At 43.1% G+C, this 14510-nt stretch overlaps 1 protein-coding gene across 1 annotated transcript in view; it reads left to right on the top strand.

Moving 5' to 3' along the window:
- Positions 1–5134, top strand: part of LOC310907430 (uncharacterized protein) — a gene marked incomplete at its 5' end in the record, with an annotated part of 30934 nt that extends 25800 nt beyond the window's left edge. Inside the window, 4 exons of the mRNA XM_083857645.1 lie at positions 53–156; positions 888–1007; positions 2474–2600; positions 3068–5134. Of these exons, the coding sequence (XP_083713771.1) occupies positions 53–156; positions 888–1007; positions 2474–2600; positions 3068–3123 (407 nt within the window). The 3' untranslated portion in view covers positions 3124–5134. The remainder of the gene's footprint in view (positions 1–52; positions 157–887; positions 1008–2473; positions 2601–3067) is intronic.
- Between the last annotated feature and the right edge of the window lie 9376 nt (positions 5135–14510).

Below are 14510 nucleotides of genomic sequence, written 5' to 3'. Positions count from 1 at the left end.
TGGGAAGCAGTTTGGATTTGAATGTAACTCATTCTTATGCTTGCCCTAATAGGTGACCCTTCAGTGATTGACCTGGACTCTGACTGGAAGGCTCCCACGGAGGAGTGGGGAAACTGGACTGGAGATGAGGAGCATCAGAGCAGGGATGAGAAGAAGGTGAGGCAGTGTTGTTGATGGCCAAGGGAGACATGGTCCTCTGGAGTCAGTCTCATCCACACTGGGATCTCCAGCCCAGCCCTGGAGCCAGGCTCCTTCAGTTGTGGGGCTCTCTCATGCTGGGAGGAGGTGCTTGGCATGGTCCCTGCCTGACCTATCTGAGAGAGCTGGAGCCTGATCTATCTGGGAGAGCTGGAGCTGGGGAACACACTTGCAGGAGGCATGAGATGGGCTGCGGGGAGGTGGCTGGTTCTGGGAGTTCATCATGCCCCTGGTATTGCCGTCCTAAGCAGCAAACCCTGGGTGTTTGCACCCTGCTGCTGCTGACCTTCTCAAATACCCAGGCCTTAGAAGAGGTGTGGAGTGCAGAGCTGACACAGCCTTCACAGCATCTCGGGCACCCAGGACATACTTATTTAAGTTTGCTGATAAGAGGGTTTGGTGACAGCACTGCAGTGGTATCTTGGGTGGAGATGCAGAAGCAGAAGTCTTGCTGTTTAAATGATTTCTAGAAGCCCAGGGAAATGTTCCCTTTGGGGAGCAGTGGGAAGAGCATGCTGAGCTTTTTGCAAAGACATGTGTTAAGCTGAGGTGTGTACCCTGTTCAGAGAGACAGCCCTGCTTTTACACTGTCAGCACACACTCATGGAGGTAATCAGTTTTCCTGGAAAAAAAAAAAAACGAAATTAGCTGTTCCCAGACTCCTCTTACAAAATTTCTGATGCTTTCAGGATTTGCCAAAAGGAAAAGCAGGGATTCGTTTCTGCCTCTCTGGACCTGAGAGCAAAACACAGCGGAAGAAGAAGAAAATGGAAGTGAAGGAACCAAGGGGTGGAGCTGGACTGAGTCATGTGAGTTTTGTATTCCAAGAGTAGTGCTTGGTTTTCTATGAGCAGAGAGGGATTCTTCTCTGTTAGGACAACCTAAGGGAGACTTTTCTTCCTCTCTGTCTTCTGACTTTCCCTTCTCTTTTCTCCCTGTCTTCCCATAAAAAGAAGTTATGAGCACAGTGAACAGAGAACTTTTGCAACATAGTATTCCCTAACATATTTTCAAAACACTTTGATTTTGCAGTACAGAATGTTGTGCACTAAACTTGGAATGCATCTGCCTAAACATTTTTTTCATCCATGATTAAAACCAGATGCACTCCAAATTTAGTGTACAATTGGCCTGTGTTTCATCTGTAGCTGAAGGTCACCCAGAGATATCAACAGTAATGAAAAGGTGGTTCCCAAAAGTCAGTGAAGATAAAACAAGGCCACTGTTATACCACTAAAAAGCTTATTGAGAGAAAAATGTCTCAGAGTGCAACAGAGAAAGGCTGTGGATAATGTCAGTTCATTTGGAATGGGAAGTGCAAAGGAACAGTGTTGACTGGCTTTTGGACTAGTCTTTGCCTGTGATTGGTGCTCAGTGAAATGAGAAATTGTGGGGGGCAATGCCCAAAATGTCCAAATTGTATTTCATTCACTTGTCACAGAATTTGTTTTTCTGGACATGTACAGCTGCTTTAAAAAAAAAAAAAAAATGTTTTCCCTTCACACTCACTATGGTCTCTCATGATCATTGAGACGATTTTGCTCCCAGATCTCCTGATGCTTCCATTTTAAGGGAAAGGTTTTAACTACCTCACTGACCACAATCCACATAATCATTAGGATATCCTATCAGTTCCCAGAGTGCTGCCATACCACTCTCTCACCTGCACATCCAATTAGTTGGTTCAGCTTTGTATGTACCTTCATGAATCATCTTAACAGTGCTCTTCAGACACCTCAAGACAGCATTGCTTCTTCTGACGTGTTTATGATGGGCCAGAAGAAACTTGTGTCAGCCCCAAATGCTAGTGTCTGGTGCCCCAAATGCTGCTGTGCAAGCTCAGCCTTCAGACAGACATAAAAAATGATATTACTTATGAAGCCAGACCCACAAAGTTGCTCATCACACTCCTTGTGCTACCTCCAGTGTTTCTCTGGACTCAAGTCATTTAGCAGTCACTGGGCACATCTTACTCTTCAGTGTCACTACACAATGCCAGTACTTTCATCTCAGTATTTCTTGCTGCTCTTCTGTTCACTGGGTTAAGCAAGGAGAAAAATAACACTGAAAGACAATTTCAACACCTTAATCCCCTCTAAAACAAATAAATAAGAGGTAGGTAGACAGCATGGCAAGCTATTCTAATCATGTAAAAATTAATTTGTCCTGCAGTTTCTTTAAATGCCCCACAATAATGACATTTTCTCTCATATTTTGTACTTGCATATGCTTCGTTTAACTCATATGCTTAGTGAAGCATATTGTTTCAATTAAGCCCCAGCAAGGTTTGCAAGCAAGAATGGAAGGCCCCAGGGACTTGGTATCTACAAAACACAGCAGTGATGCAGTCGGTGCTTCCTTCGAAAAATCCTTGGACATTGTTAATAATTCACCCAATAATGGTAAGTGATTGTTTTTGGACATCTGATGAATTTTCAGAATTATGTGTAATCTAATAAGTGTTCACAAATGCATTTTTAAGTGAATATGTGAAATGCTTCTCCTTTAGCTGCATATTTTAATTCTTTGAGAGGCTCTTTATTAATGAGGGGCTTTTCTGTGACAAATACCTGTTCCTATTCCTTTCAGAGTCACTGAGCAAAAAAACCTATAAAGCTACTATTGCATTTAGTGATAGTAATTTTTGCACAGCTCTTTTCAACATGAAACAGAAGCAAATATAAGTGAATCAGAGCCCACTAAAAACGAGTCCTCCCCATGACTTTGAACTACCCTTGAAAATAGGTGGCCCTTGTCAAACACATCTAAGAACCCTTAAATCCTCTTCATCAGGCAAAAAGCCAACAATTCTCAGGGATGCAATTGCATGTAGAAGGTTTGTGCACTGTCCCTGTTGTTTGTATGGCAGGCGTACCTGGAAAAAAGGAGAGGAGGAAGAGGAAGAAAATGAAGAAAGAGACTTGAGGGAGCTGTGTAGCTCCCAGAGTGCCAACCCGATGGGGCAGACATGCCAATGAGCTGCAAGGATTCTGCTTTCTGCCATGCCGCTGAGCCCCAGGCAAAAAGAGGCTCAGGAGACCTCCCAGTGAGAGGAAGAGAAGAGGAGCAGTGAGCCAGAGAGCGTGAGTGTGTGAGAGAGCAGAGAGAGGGAGCAGGCTGTGCACAGAAGGTGGTTTTGAAACAGAGTGGCTGTTCATTGCAAGCTGCTGCCCTAGATCAAAAGCTGCTGAATGGGGTTTGACTGGTTGCATTAAGTCCTTTCAGTTTTTTTGCTGTCATGTTGTTCGTCAACTTGTAGTGTTCTCTGCCATTGTAGAATTGTCGGGCTGTACCTGACTGTGGTTGTGCTTTGGTCCCATGGAGGATCCACCAGCTAGTCTGGTCTCCTCTGGCATTTTTGCAGAGGTGCTCACTGACAGGCTAGTAATGTACAGAAAGAAGCACTGTTCAGAAACAAAGGGAGAATAAAATGGATCATTCTCCAACCTCCTAACTCTTTTAAATCCTTGGTGGCTGCTATTGTCAGACTTTTGACTCTTACCTTTCCATATTTATACTTTATACCCCACATCAGACTAGTTTGCTCCTCAAGGAACATTTCTAAAGGAGGTTTTTAACTTGTTTGGAAAGATGTTCTAAATGCATTTTTCTCCCTGGATTTCATGTTGGGCTGAAGTTTAAAGTTTGTATGTCCAAAGCATGTTGCATTTGTACTTATAGTAGACTGAGGTATCTTTTAAAAATAATTTTTCTTAATCTGATGTTTGGAAGTTTTTTATCATTTTGTCACTTGAATATTCTAATATAAACTAAATTTGTGAATGAAGTTTTTAAGTCAGTTTAATATTTATTGAAGGATGTGTATTTCTCCTTGTCAGAGGGCTCATAGTATGGAGGAGAGAATGTGTTACAATAGAATACTGTGGTTTATAACAATGCTGAACTGACACCACTAAAAGCAGAAGCCCTTTATCCCCAGAGGAGCTGCAGCTTTGGTGGTAGCTGGTGGGATCTTCAGATGGTCCTGAGACTGTGCCTGACCAATCTCAGAAGTGCTGCCATGAAGGATGAGATAGTGTTTCTCAAATCTCCATCTGCAGTTGACTCTGTGCCTTTGGAGATGGTGGGGGACAGTTACTAATGCATGTTAAATGTGTGCACATTTGTAGGCTTTGGGCTGATGCTGTGAAACTCTTTTCACTAGGACAGTGAACAACCAGGGATGTCTGTGGTTTTACACTGCCACAGCTGTACTCCTGTTTGCATCATGGAGCCAGAGGAGAGCTCTGTGCTTCTGCCATTGCATCCCTGATCCCAGCTTGTCTAAACTTTACCTGCAGCTTGACACTTTTCCCTGATGGCCTTCATCTGTTGTTGCATAGTTGTCAAATCAGCTGTACTCTTCAGAGAAGCAATTAACTCCAGCAATGTATTTGTGTTTAGAGCTTAGCTACTATATGTTGAAGGGCAGTTCTCTTGTGCTGTGATTTTTGGGGTAGTTAGCTGTACTGTGTGCCCTGAAATTTAGCACAGTAGGCTTGTTTCAGACAGGCAGGGGAGGGGTAATCCTAACTGATACCACTGAGCAGCCTACTGTTGAGGATCTAAACATCTTGGTGTTTGTGTCTCAGTGTAGGCAAAATATTGGCAGTTTGTGAATGGACTAAACAGACCAAAAGAGCTTTTATCAGGAAAGTAACTGGTTTGGAATAGATGCATAATGAGAAAATAAATGGCCTCACTGGAGGAACAGGTACAGCAAGTTCAAGGATTTAGAAGATTAGAAGATGTGCTAATGAGTATGTGGGTAATGAACAAAGTTCTGCTATCTCTGAAGCCAGTGGAAAACATTCATTGACCTCATTGGGGCCAGGATGCTGCCCATGGCCTTGGCTTAGCATTGAAGATAACCTCTGTCATCCAAAAAGAAAGAAAGAAAAAAAAGAGATAAAGGGAAGATCACAAGATTGGTGGACTACAGATTTCTTCTGCTTTTTTCTCTATATCTGCTTATAAACTTTTTGGTGTCTCTGTAATTATGCTTTATTTCAACATTTTTCAGTATTTCAAATGTCACTGTTTTTATAATGAAAAATTAAAACTTTTGTCCAAAGCCCAACACTCGTGAGCTGTTTTGTTTAATTTGTATGTGTGTGAGTAAGAACATGTGTTTTTTGCTAGAACCACTCAATTTTCAAGCTTTTTCGAGGTACTATAAATTTTTTAAGAGTTTCCCTTCCTCTGAACTCTTCTGTATTTAAGAAATCCTCATGACATTCTTTTGTTGTTGGGATGAAAGAACAATTCAGACTTACAACACTGACAAGCTGATTGAGGTGCTGATGACAAGCAGCAGCAAATGATATTACTGTTTTTCTGTCATACTCCTCTTCCTGACTTCAGTGGTGTCTGAGGCCTGCATTTTCCTTCTGGCTTCACTGTTTCACCTCTGGGAAGTCATCACAGTAATACACATGGCCTCAATAGTTTATAGCAGCATATTATTTAATACCACACTCTAATGCAGGCAAAAAAAAATACTTCTACAACTAAATATTCTTGATCATAGGCTTTCCTAAAGAATTGAAAAGCACCTTTGTGGGTAAATGGGGTGGCAATGTACAGAATGCTCGTGTGATTCATCTGTTTTGTCAGCTGTTGGGAAAGGGTATGTTGGTTGTTGTTTGTTTGACATGGCTGTGGCAGTGCCTGGAGCCTTCCTGCACCACATCCCCCAGCAGTGCTGCTGCACAGGCTCCCAGGGATGCAGAAGTGTTCTTCAGTGGGAGAATGCATTTACAAAAACAACCAAACCAGAACACAAAGCTCTAAGCAACTCTGTCAGCTTCCATTCTTCCACTTCCCAGTTGTCAGAGGCTGAAAAACCATCACACAGCTTAATAAATGGTCTCTGCAGATGCTTTGAAAATCAGATCTTTTGAGTTCCTTAAGAAACTCCCCTTCATCACCACATGTTCAGGTTAGTCCCTGGTTTCTGTGCTTTTAGGACTGAGGCTATGCAGATCATCAGCCTGCTCTGCTGTTCCTGGCTCCAGAGGGTTAAATGGGTGTGCTGGACGTGTGCATTCTCCCAGTCCCTGATCTTTGATAGCTGCAAACTATTGTCAATCCTCAGACAGGAGATTCAACATCCCCCCAACATGCTGAGGCATTGCTTGAGCTGTAACTGAATGTTATCCCTTAGAAGAGTAAATTGAGAGTACTTTCTGGTCATTCAATAACCCAGTGTAGTCTAATTGCCAGCTCATGGGCCAGGTCCAGCTGGCACCCTCTGCCTTTTCCTTAAGCAATTTATTAGCTGCTTGAGAGGCACTTGCCTTAGGAACAGCCAAAAGCTCTCCACATGCCTGCAAATGGCCCAGTGGCTGGAAATGAAGCCTCTGGTGCAGCCACAGTGTGGGAGGTGGGATGAAGTGTGGCTGGCAAACATCTATGATCTGGTTAGAGACGAGCAATTAATTGTTACAGCCGCAGCAGTAAATGATGAAATACACGGCTTTAAATTCCCACTTTCTCTCAAACTCAGTCTGCTCTACTTTTGTAATGATGCTCTTTCTTGTGGGCAGCCTCTTGAAGGTAGAAGACAGGCTATATCCCTAATAAAAGAGCCATATCCATATGTGATGAATCCATAGTATCACAGGCATTAAGATGTGGCTGATTATGTAACCAACAAACTCCTCTGACCTACAAAGTTGTGTTTACTTGCAGGCAGACAGCAGGATGCAGATGCAGAGGCTGAAGCTTTGCTTCACATTCAGACCATGGTGTAACACCGCCAGGGTAAAGACAGGCAACCACAGAGAGGAATTTGGCCTGCTGTTCCATAATTATCCATAACTGATCACTGTAATTGTCTATGATTATCAAGGTCCCACCCAATGTGCAGATCAGTGATACAGCCAATGTGTGCACAAGCTGACTGGCAGGTAGACATGCTAATTGTCTGGCAGGAAATAATTTCTTTACTATTCTTGCAACTACTCTGAGTAACACTGAGTATTCTCTAAGGGTAGCTGGATATTGTGAGAGATGGTTTTCAAGTCATGGGTCACAAAAATAGGATATAGGAAGCCTTGTCCTTCTTTGATTGTACTGAACCAGACCCAGGGATCTTTTCAAGGTCAAATGAACTTTCCAGTATGTGGCATCCCTGACATTCAGCCCTGCAGGTGTTCCTGCAAAGGAAAGGTCCTCCTGTACTGACTGAACAGACATTGATCCCAGGAACAAACTCCCTGTGTCTTCTGGGGAGAAGGCCACTCTAAGAGTAATTGACCCCTGTGTCATCCCACCAAGAGAGTATCAGAAAATTGGTAAATGTTATTTTCCATCAAAGTTTGATTTCACTTTGGAGGCAGGATTCTCCATTGGTGGTGGTTCTGTGCAGTGCACATTACAGGGACTCGGGATAAATGTCTTTATGGAGCTCTTCCGGCAGCAACAGCCACTGCCACAGAGCTCCTCCTGGAAACCTGCTGGTGTCCCCAGCTGCAAACCCAGTCAAGGAGCCAACACGTAAAGAAATAACCACTGGAAGGTGGTTCTCTGCTTCCCTGAGAAGGTGTGTTCAAGTCCTCAGGCTCCTCCTGTTCACCCTGCCAAGATTCATGGAGGGGCAAGTCCAGGCTGAGGGCTGGAAGGAGGAGGCTGCCAGTGAGTACAGGAGATTTTCCATTTCTCACTGTTGTTCATGTGAAAACACTGAGATATCTGAAATTGCAAGTACCATTTTAGATCATGTTATTTTTAGATATTTTCATAGCTCCTCAGCTGTGTGGAGGCTGCCATAAATGAACCACAGCTCTTTTAATTTAGTAGATTTTGATTCTCTTAAATGAATTTTTATTCAGTGTTTGCGATTTAGAAAATCTGAGTATGTACTGAATAACTCAGGAACAGTCCTGGGTTTATAGAAATTTTATATCATGCTGTCATATTTTAGCTTATTTTATAACCCTGACTTTCTGACCCATTTGTTATGAGTTTAAAAGTTTTGGAACTGAGTTAAACTGACTCATACTGGTAAAAGATAATTCATATTGTTAACAGCAACCAACTAGAACAAATAGTGCAGAAGCTTGGAACATTACATTAGGAATCCCAAAATGAAGTTGATTAATTCAGTAAACAAGAGTAAAATTCAATAATCACAAAACTCATTGTGATACATTCTTATTACTTTCTAAGCCTTTTTACAAGAAACTAGTGATCATCCAAATTAGATTGTTTTCCTCCAAATTCATCTTGGAGAAAAAGAATGGTAAAATTTGTTAATGCTGACTTCAGGATATCTATGATTTTGCTGTATGAGTCACCAACAGGAAAGTTTCCCCCTGACTAATTTATGAGGGTTTTTTTTCCTGTCATTGATATGTTAATGCCTTGCTTTTACTGTAGTACATTCTTATCTTTTTTAAGGAAGCAAAAAGTCAATCCATGCTTTCAGCCTGGGTATTTTTCACACCTTCTGCACCAGTTCTACGGATTTTTCTAAATTCTGTTAAGAGGATACAGTGTTATGTAGTGCAGTTTCTATGTAAAGATATAACTTCCTCTGCAATGTTGAGAAACTTTTTTTAATCTAAAAATGTTTGTTCAGCATGGAAAATAACTGAGTCTGAGGAGCTCATTAAACTTTTCTCTTTTTTTTGTTTTGTTTTGTTTTTCATTTTAGAATGCAGAGTAGCAGACACATGCATAAAGTCATAGGGAAAAAAACCAAACAAACAGCAGTAGCTTGTTCCTGCCCTCATACTTCCATTTGGGAGGGAGGAGCTCCAATACGTTGGGCACTGTACCTTTTATTTCCTGGCAAAGAAGCCAACGGACAAGATGTTCCTACAGCTTTGACTGGCCTGTAGTAGTGTTGGTCAGATCAGTTCATCTCACTGTACCTTTGTTTCTCAACTCTCATCACTATAAAGTGATATGAATTCTGCCCAAGGTTACACATGGCTATCAGTTCAGAGTCTGTAGGTTACCCTTCACCCAACACAGCAAATGCAGAACAGCACCTTATTCTTCAAAACACTGCCATCCTGGCAATAGTTCAGTGTGTGGCTACAGCACTAAAGCACCATCTTCTAGCCAAGGATAGACTGAAGAACAACACAAAAGGGAAAAACTATTACAAAAATTAGCAGAAAATAGCCTTAACACTGCATTGTTTTGACATCTTGCAAGTATAAGACTTTAAATTTTTGAAGAAGTTGAAGCCTGGTCTTTCATTTACCTGATCCTGGATGTTTTGCTGTCACCTCGTTAAAATATGATTATTCAAAACTAATTCGTGATTTGTGTTTGGTAAAACACTGCCAGGCTCTCTCAAGACAGGAGTGCAAATCTCCTGTCTAGACATGGGTTTTGGAAGCCCTGACTAGTTTGGCTAATGAGGAACACCTCGATATCAAACCCTCTCTACCTGCTGAGAGGGAAGGAGTTAAAATGTCAAGCCAGCAAAGGAATCCCAATCATTCTTTTGCAGCTGCTTCTGACTTGCAGATCTGTCTTCAGCTTCCTGCTCTTACTGCTGTGGATGCTTTGGTCCGGCATGCCATGGTCTTCCTGCTATTTGTGAGGAAATTTTATCACTAGTACTCACTGACTCTGAGATTTTGCTCGGCCTGTCATGACTATAAGCTGAGCTCAGAGTTTTTAATAAATTTAGCCTCACAAATCCTCTTCGAACTAGCAAAAAGGAGAGAATTAAGGCTGAGCAAAAAGAAGTGTCTTGCCTGAGGTCATCCGGGCTGCTTGTGCCGTGGAAGAACTGGAATTTTTCACAGAGGGTAGGACTAAAATCATTAACCTATTACCTCTTTCCCTAAGTACAAGAAACAATGCAATCATTCTCAAAATACTTTTTAAATCTTTTTTTTTTTTTTTTTTTTTTTTTTTTTTTAACAGGAGGAGAAAGTGGAGAGGTTTTTTAATGCAAATTCAATAGTTCCACATCAGTCTATCCTGCTGTTAAAAGCTTCTTTGTGATGTTAAATGAGATTCACATTACTCTTCCCAGTATCTTTGTTGTTTGCAGAGTATAACAAGCAGTGAAGCTCAAGGGAATCGCATCAATTTTTATTCTGAGTCTGGCTGACAAAGATATGAACACTTAATTAAGATTTCTTTCATCTCATGAAAATAGCCCTGAAAATCCGGGCCTGACGAGAGCTTGATCTTAGCGAAGGCAAAGTGTCCAACTGCAGGATCTTAGCTGGAAAACCTGACCTCACAAATCATTTGAACTGGGAGTGAGATCTAGAGGTTTCCAAGTGGATGTCCAAACTTTGAGGCAGGGGCTCCTGCTTTCATTTCTGACTCATTCTAATCCTTTGAATTCCTGTTTCACACAGGGACAGACCAACAGGAAGGAGAATCCCTCAGCTCCGCAGAACAACGTAATCAATTCAGGCATGCATGAAGCAGGAAGAGTTGGCTTCCCAAAGTGCCATCTGTGAGAAAACCGATTTCTTAAATGACTGATTACAACAAAATGCATATTCTTTTTTCTAGTTTTTTCTTCTACGTGGACACATGTATATTGATTAGAATTAGTCCCTTCTTGCTACATTAAATCAGAGTTGATAATTCGGCACAGGGCTGAGAACATTAGGAATACCAAAGGAACAAACAATAGTTTATAATAGGATCATTACAGCCATCTTAGCAGCACTTACAACATGTTTATTCAAAAAATGAAATATGCCCTAAGGAAGAAAAAACATCAGCTATGGAACTCTGGGGATTTAAAATAAAAAGGTCACTTTTAAAGCCCTTAAGTAAATAATTTCAAACAACTCAGCAACAGCTCACATTAGAAACAGACTAAGCAGCTAAAACAATAAAATGTGTTAATTTTATAATCTGGAATGTATCAAAAAGACAAGCACTGTCACCCTATTACCTTCTCATTGTTCAAAGTGAAAAAACTCAATATTAACACTGACATACAACTTGGTGTATATATGCTCAGCAAATATTTATGGCTCTGTGTCTCAGACTGTGCACTGCCAAGAAGGAAATACTTGCAGCTGCAAGTAGAAGGTTAAAATAAACTGTGTGCATTTCTGCATCAACAGCTCAGGTCTCCAGAAACCATTGGGTCAGGGGAAGTTTACAAGTCTTGCTTCATATGGGAACAAGAGACTGTGTGTCTAAGTGGTGGTGAAACTTATCACATACACTAATGAAGACAGCACTTGGATTTATAGACTTTATTTCTAATTAACATATTAAAAAGTGCAGCACCTGCAGGTTTCAGTGCAACTAATGAAGCATTTCCATTACCCACTCACAAAGAGGGGTGTGAGTAATGTCATAAATGATTAAGAGCCAATCCAAAATCAAAGAATTTATTTAACAACTTCCAAGATCAATTTTAAAAGGCCACAATAAAATTGGACAACATCAATTGAATGCTGGGTGGACAGAGGAACAGCAGCAAGGGTGCTGTCCAACCTTGCCCACAAATGCTGGGTCTCCCTGTAAGGGTTTTATACAGTTTTTCTGCCCGGAGGCTATGTCCATTCAAAGTCCGAATATTCATGTATTTCTTTATTTCCAAGTGAGGTTTTGAAAGGGTTTCCTGATAGTAAGAAAGACATCCCAAGAATCCTCCAGATCCGGATCCGGATCCTCCCTTTGGGGCGCTGATTTGATCATCCTCCCGGATCCTCCACCAAGATTGAATCAGATCTTGAGTAACCATGAAGTGGAAGTCCACCCTTGATGAATGGGCCATCTCCAGTCCAGCCTTGTCGTTTCTGTTGCAAATTTTGTGGTTTCACAGCTGCACAATGGGCCTTGGAATTTTGGAGACGCCCTTGAGCAGCTTTTGATAGTCCAAACTTCTAGTGACAATTTATAAATCTACCATGTACAATATTTTATAGGAGAATTTATACACTACATCTATCACAGTAAGGCATTGGAGTCACCAACAAATAAAGCACTTCTGTGGACTAAATTTCACCTCTTCTGTTTTCCCTCTGATGGCATATCCTCTTAGTATGTAATATAATCTTAATATTATTCTTTAATCCAAGGAATTAACTCAAAAGAACAGCAAAACGGTTCATGTGAACTAAACCTTGTGCAGCACTGGGTGAATTTCAGTGAAAGCCGGGGCATGTTGGCAGTACCTCAAAACAGATCTCTTCAGGCTGTGCCCAGGTGTCCTGGTTTAGGAATGGTACCCCCCAGTTCAGGATCTCCACTGAGACTTTCTGAAACACAGACTGCTCTCTCTCTCACTTCCCCTTCCCTTCATCTTTCTTGCTACACTGGTGTTAAAAATGGGCGGAGATAATATTTTTCTCCTTAAAATGCCTTTATTAATCAGCTCTTACAAGGGTGGCTCGAGGGATTTTGCAACCGGGTTCGCCCTTGAGGAGGAGGGTCCTGGTCAGCTTTGCAGCTGGATGTTCCTGCAAAGCTGGAGAACTCTTCCCTCGCCGGGAGTCTCCACGAAGTTCTGATTTTCGTTTGTTTGCCTCGGGGTCTCACTTTTTGTTTGGTATTTTTAGGTTACAGTGAGTTACAAAAATTGTATTAATTAGCTCTGTCGATGCTCTAGGGTATATACAGCTTAGTACTGGTTTTTGTGGGTTTAAATCTTACTTAGATTTATCTTTATAGGGGGTTTTTGGTGTTAAAAAGGGTCCCAGAATGCATTTGGGATTTCTAATCTACATGTTCTACGGGGTCGCCCCGGTGGGGCAGGGGCTGCAGCAGCCTCATGGCATTTCGCAGCAAGTATCAGCGAGATGGCCACGCTCCATGGAGAGTGGGTGTCTCGGAGGTCCCACGGGCTCGATGGTGGCGGGGGGGGGGGGGCGGGGAGGCACCGGTGGCGGCACCTCGGCGGCGATCTGCCGTGGCTCGGGGAATGGATTCTTTTTGAGCGGGGCCGGGCTGGGGTGGGGGGGGCAGGCGCCCCGTCAGCAGAGCCGTGCCGGCGGCGGTGGCAGCATGCTAGGAGCCGCAGGGGTTCTCCGCGCTGGGCTCGGGCTGGTTTGGCAGCTCGTGCCATGCGGCGGCGGTTTTACGGGCTCTGGGGGCCGGGCCACGCTGGCCCGAGGCAAGCGGACGCTTGGGGGGGCGGCCTGCCGGCGGCTTGGCAGCTATCCGCCGTGGCTCGGGGAGCGGGTCCTTTTGGAGTGGGTTGGGTTGGGGACGGGCTGCCCCGTCGGCAGAGCTGCAGCAGCGGCGGCGGGGGGGGAGAAGGCGCGGGCAGCTGGCATTTCGTGGGGGTTGGGGCTTCTCCGAAGCGACGGGCGAGCCCGCTCCGGGGTCTGTGCAGGTTTTCTTAAGGTGGTGGGCAGCTCGTTCCGGGGTCTGGGAGGGCGGTGCAGGCTCTCCCAAGGCAGCGGGCAGTCCACTCCGGGGTCTGGAGGGGGCCTGCGGGCAGCCTCCAGCGACCAAGCAGCCCCCCCTCACTGCCCCCTTCAGGGGGACCACGGAGGTGGTTCTTTACTGTTACATTACAATTTACAATTATTACATTTTAAAATAGTAATACACTTATTCTATGACAATCAAGGGTTTCAACTTTTTAAACCTTTAACATTTCTAATTTTCATTTTTATCACTGGGATTGAGCTGAGAATTGGAGGCACAACAATATACTGGAAACATCCATAGGAAACCTGTCCCCGTTCCCAATACACAATACCATCGGCTCCCTCCTCCATGTTTACTCCATAGGAAGAAATCCCTTTTCCCCCACTCCTGGCAATGACCAATGATGTGAGGTGAGTTACAAACGAGGTAGCCAGATTAATAATCAAAAGCAAATTTTATTTCTCTACAAAAAGTGATGGCGGAAAGCCACAATAAAAAGGACAACGCCGATCCCGGGATGGGTGTTGGCTGAACCTCCGTTTGGTCTCTATGGCACCGAACCTTCCCCATTCACAAATCTGGCCACTGAGGGGTTGGGTTTTATACAGTTTATTTCCCCTAAGGAAGGGTTCTTTGTCCGCTTTTGCTCAGTTCGCATATTCATGGGTCTGCTTTTCTGAGCTTGGTTTTCTGATTTGATTTAGGGAATTCGGCACTGGGATGCACACCTTGATGACTTCCACTGTCTTATCCCAGATGATATCAGTATTAATCGCTCAGGTGCAGCCTGACCCAGCCCTGGTAAGATCCATCTCCACTGCAGCCACTCTTTTCTGTTGTAAATTCCTATTTTCCTCGGTGCCGCTGTACTTCACAATTGCAGATCAGTCTTCCCAAGTCTTCCCCGGTAGCTGCTTGTGAGTTTCCAATTTTAGATTCTTTAATTTCTAAGCACGAATTACTTTATATATATATCATATATAATG

The sequence above is a fragment of the Zosterops lateralis genome, assembly GCF_965231275.1.
Source record: "Zosterops lateralis genome assembly, chromosome: 3".
Taxonomy (NCBI): Eukaryota; Metazoa; Chordata; class Aves; order Passeriformes; family Zosteropidae; genus Zosterops; species Zosterops lateralis.
The sequence above is the reverse complement of the archived record's forward strand: the minus strand, read 5'-3'. Positions and strand labels throughout refer to the sequence as shown.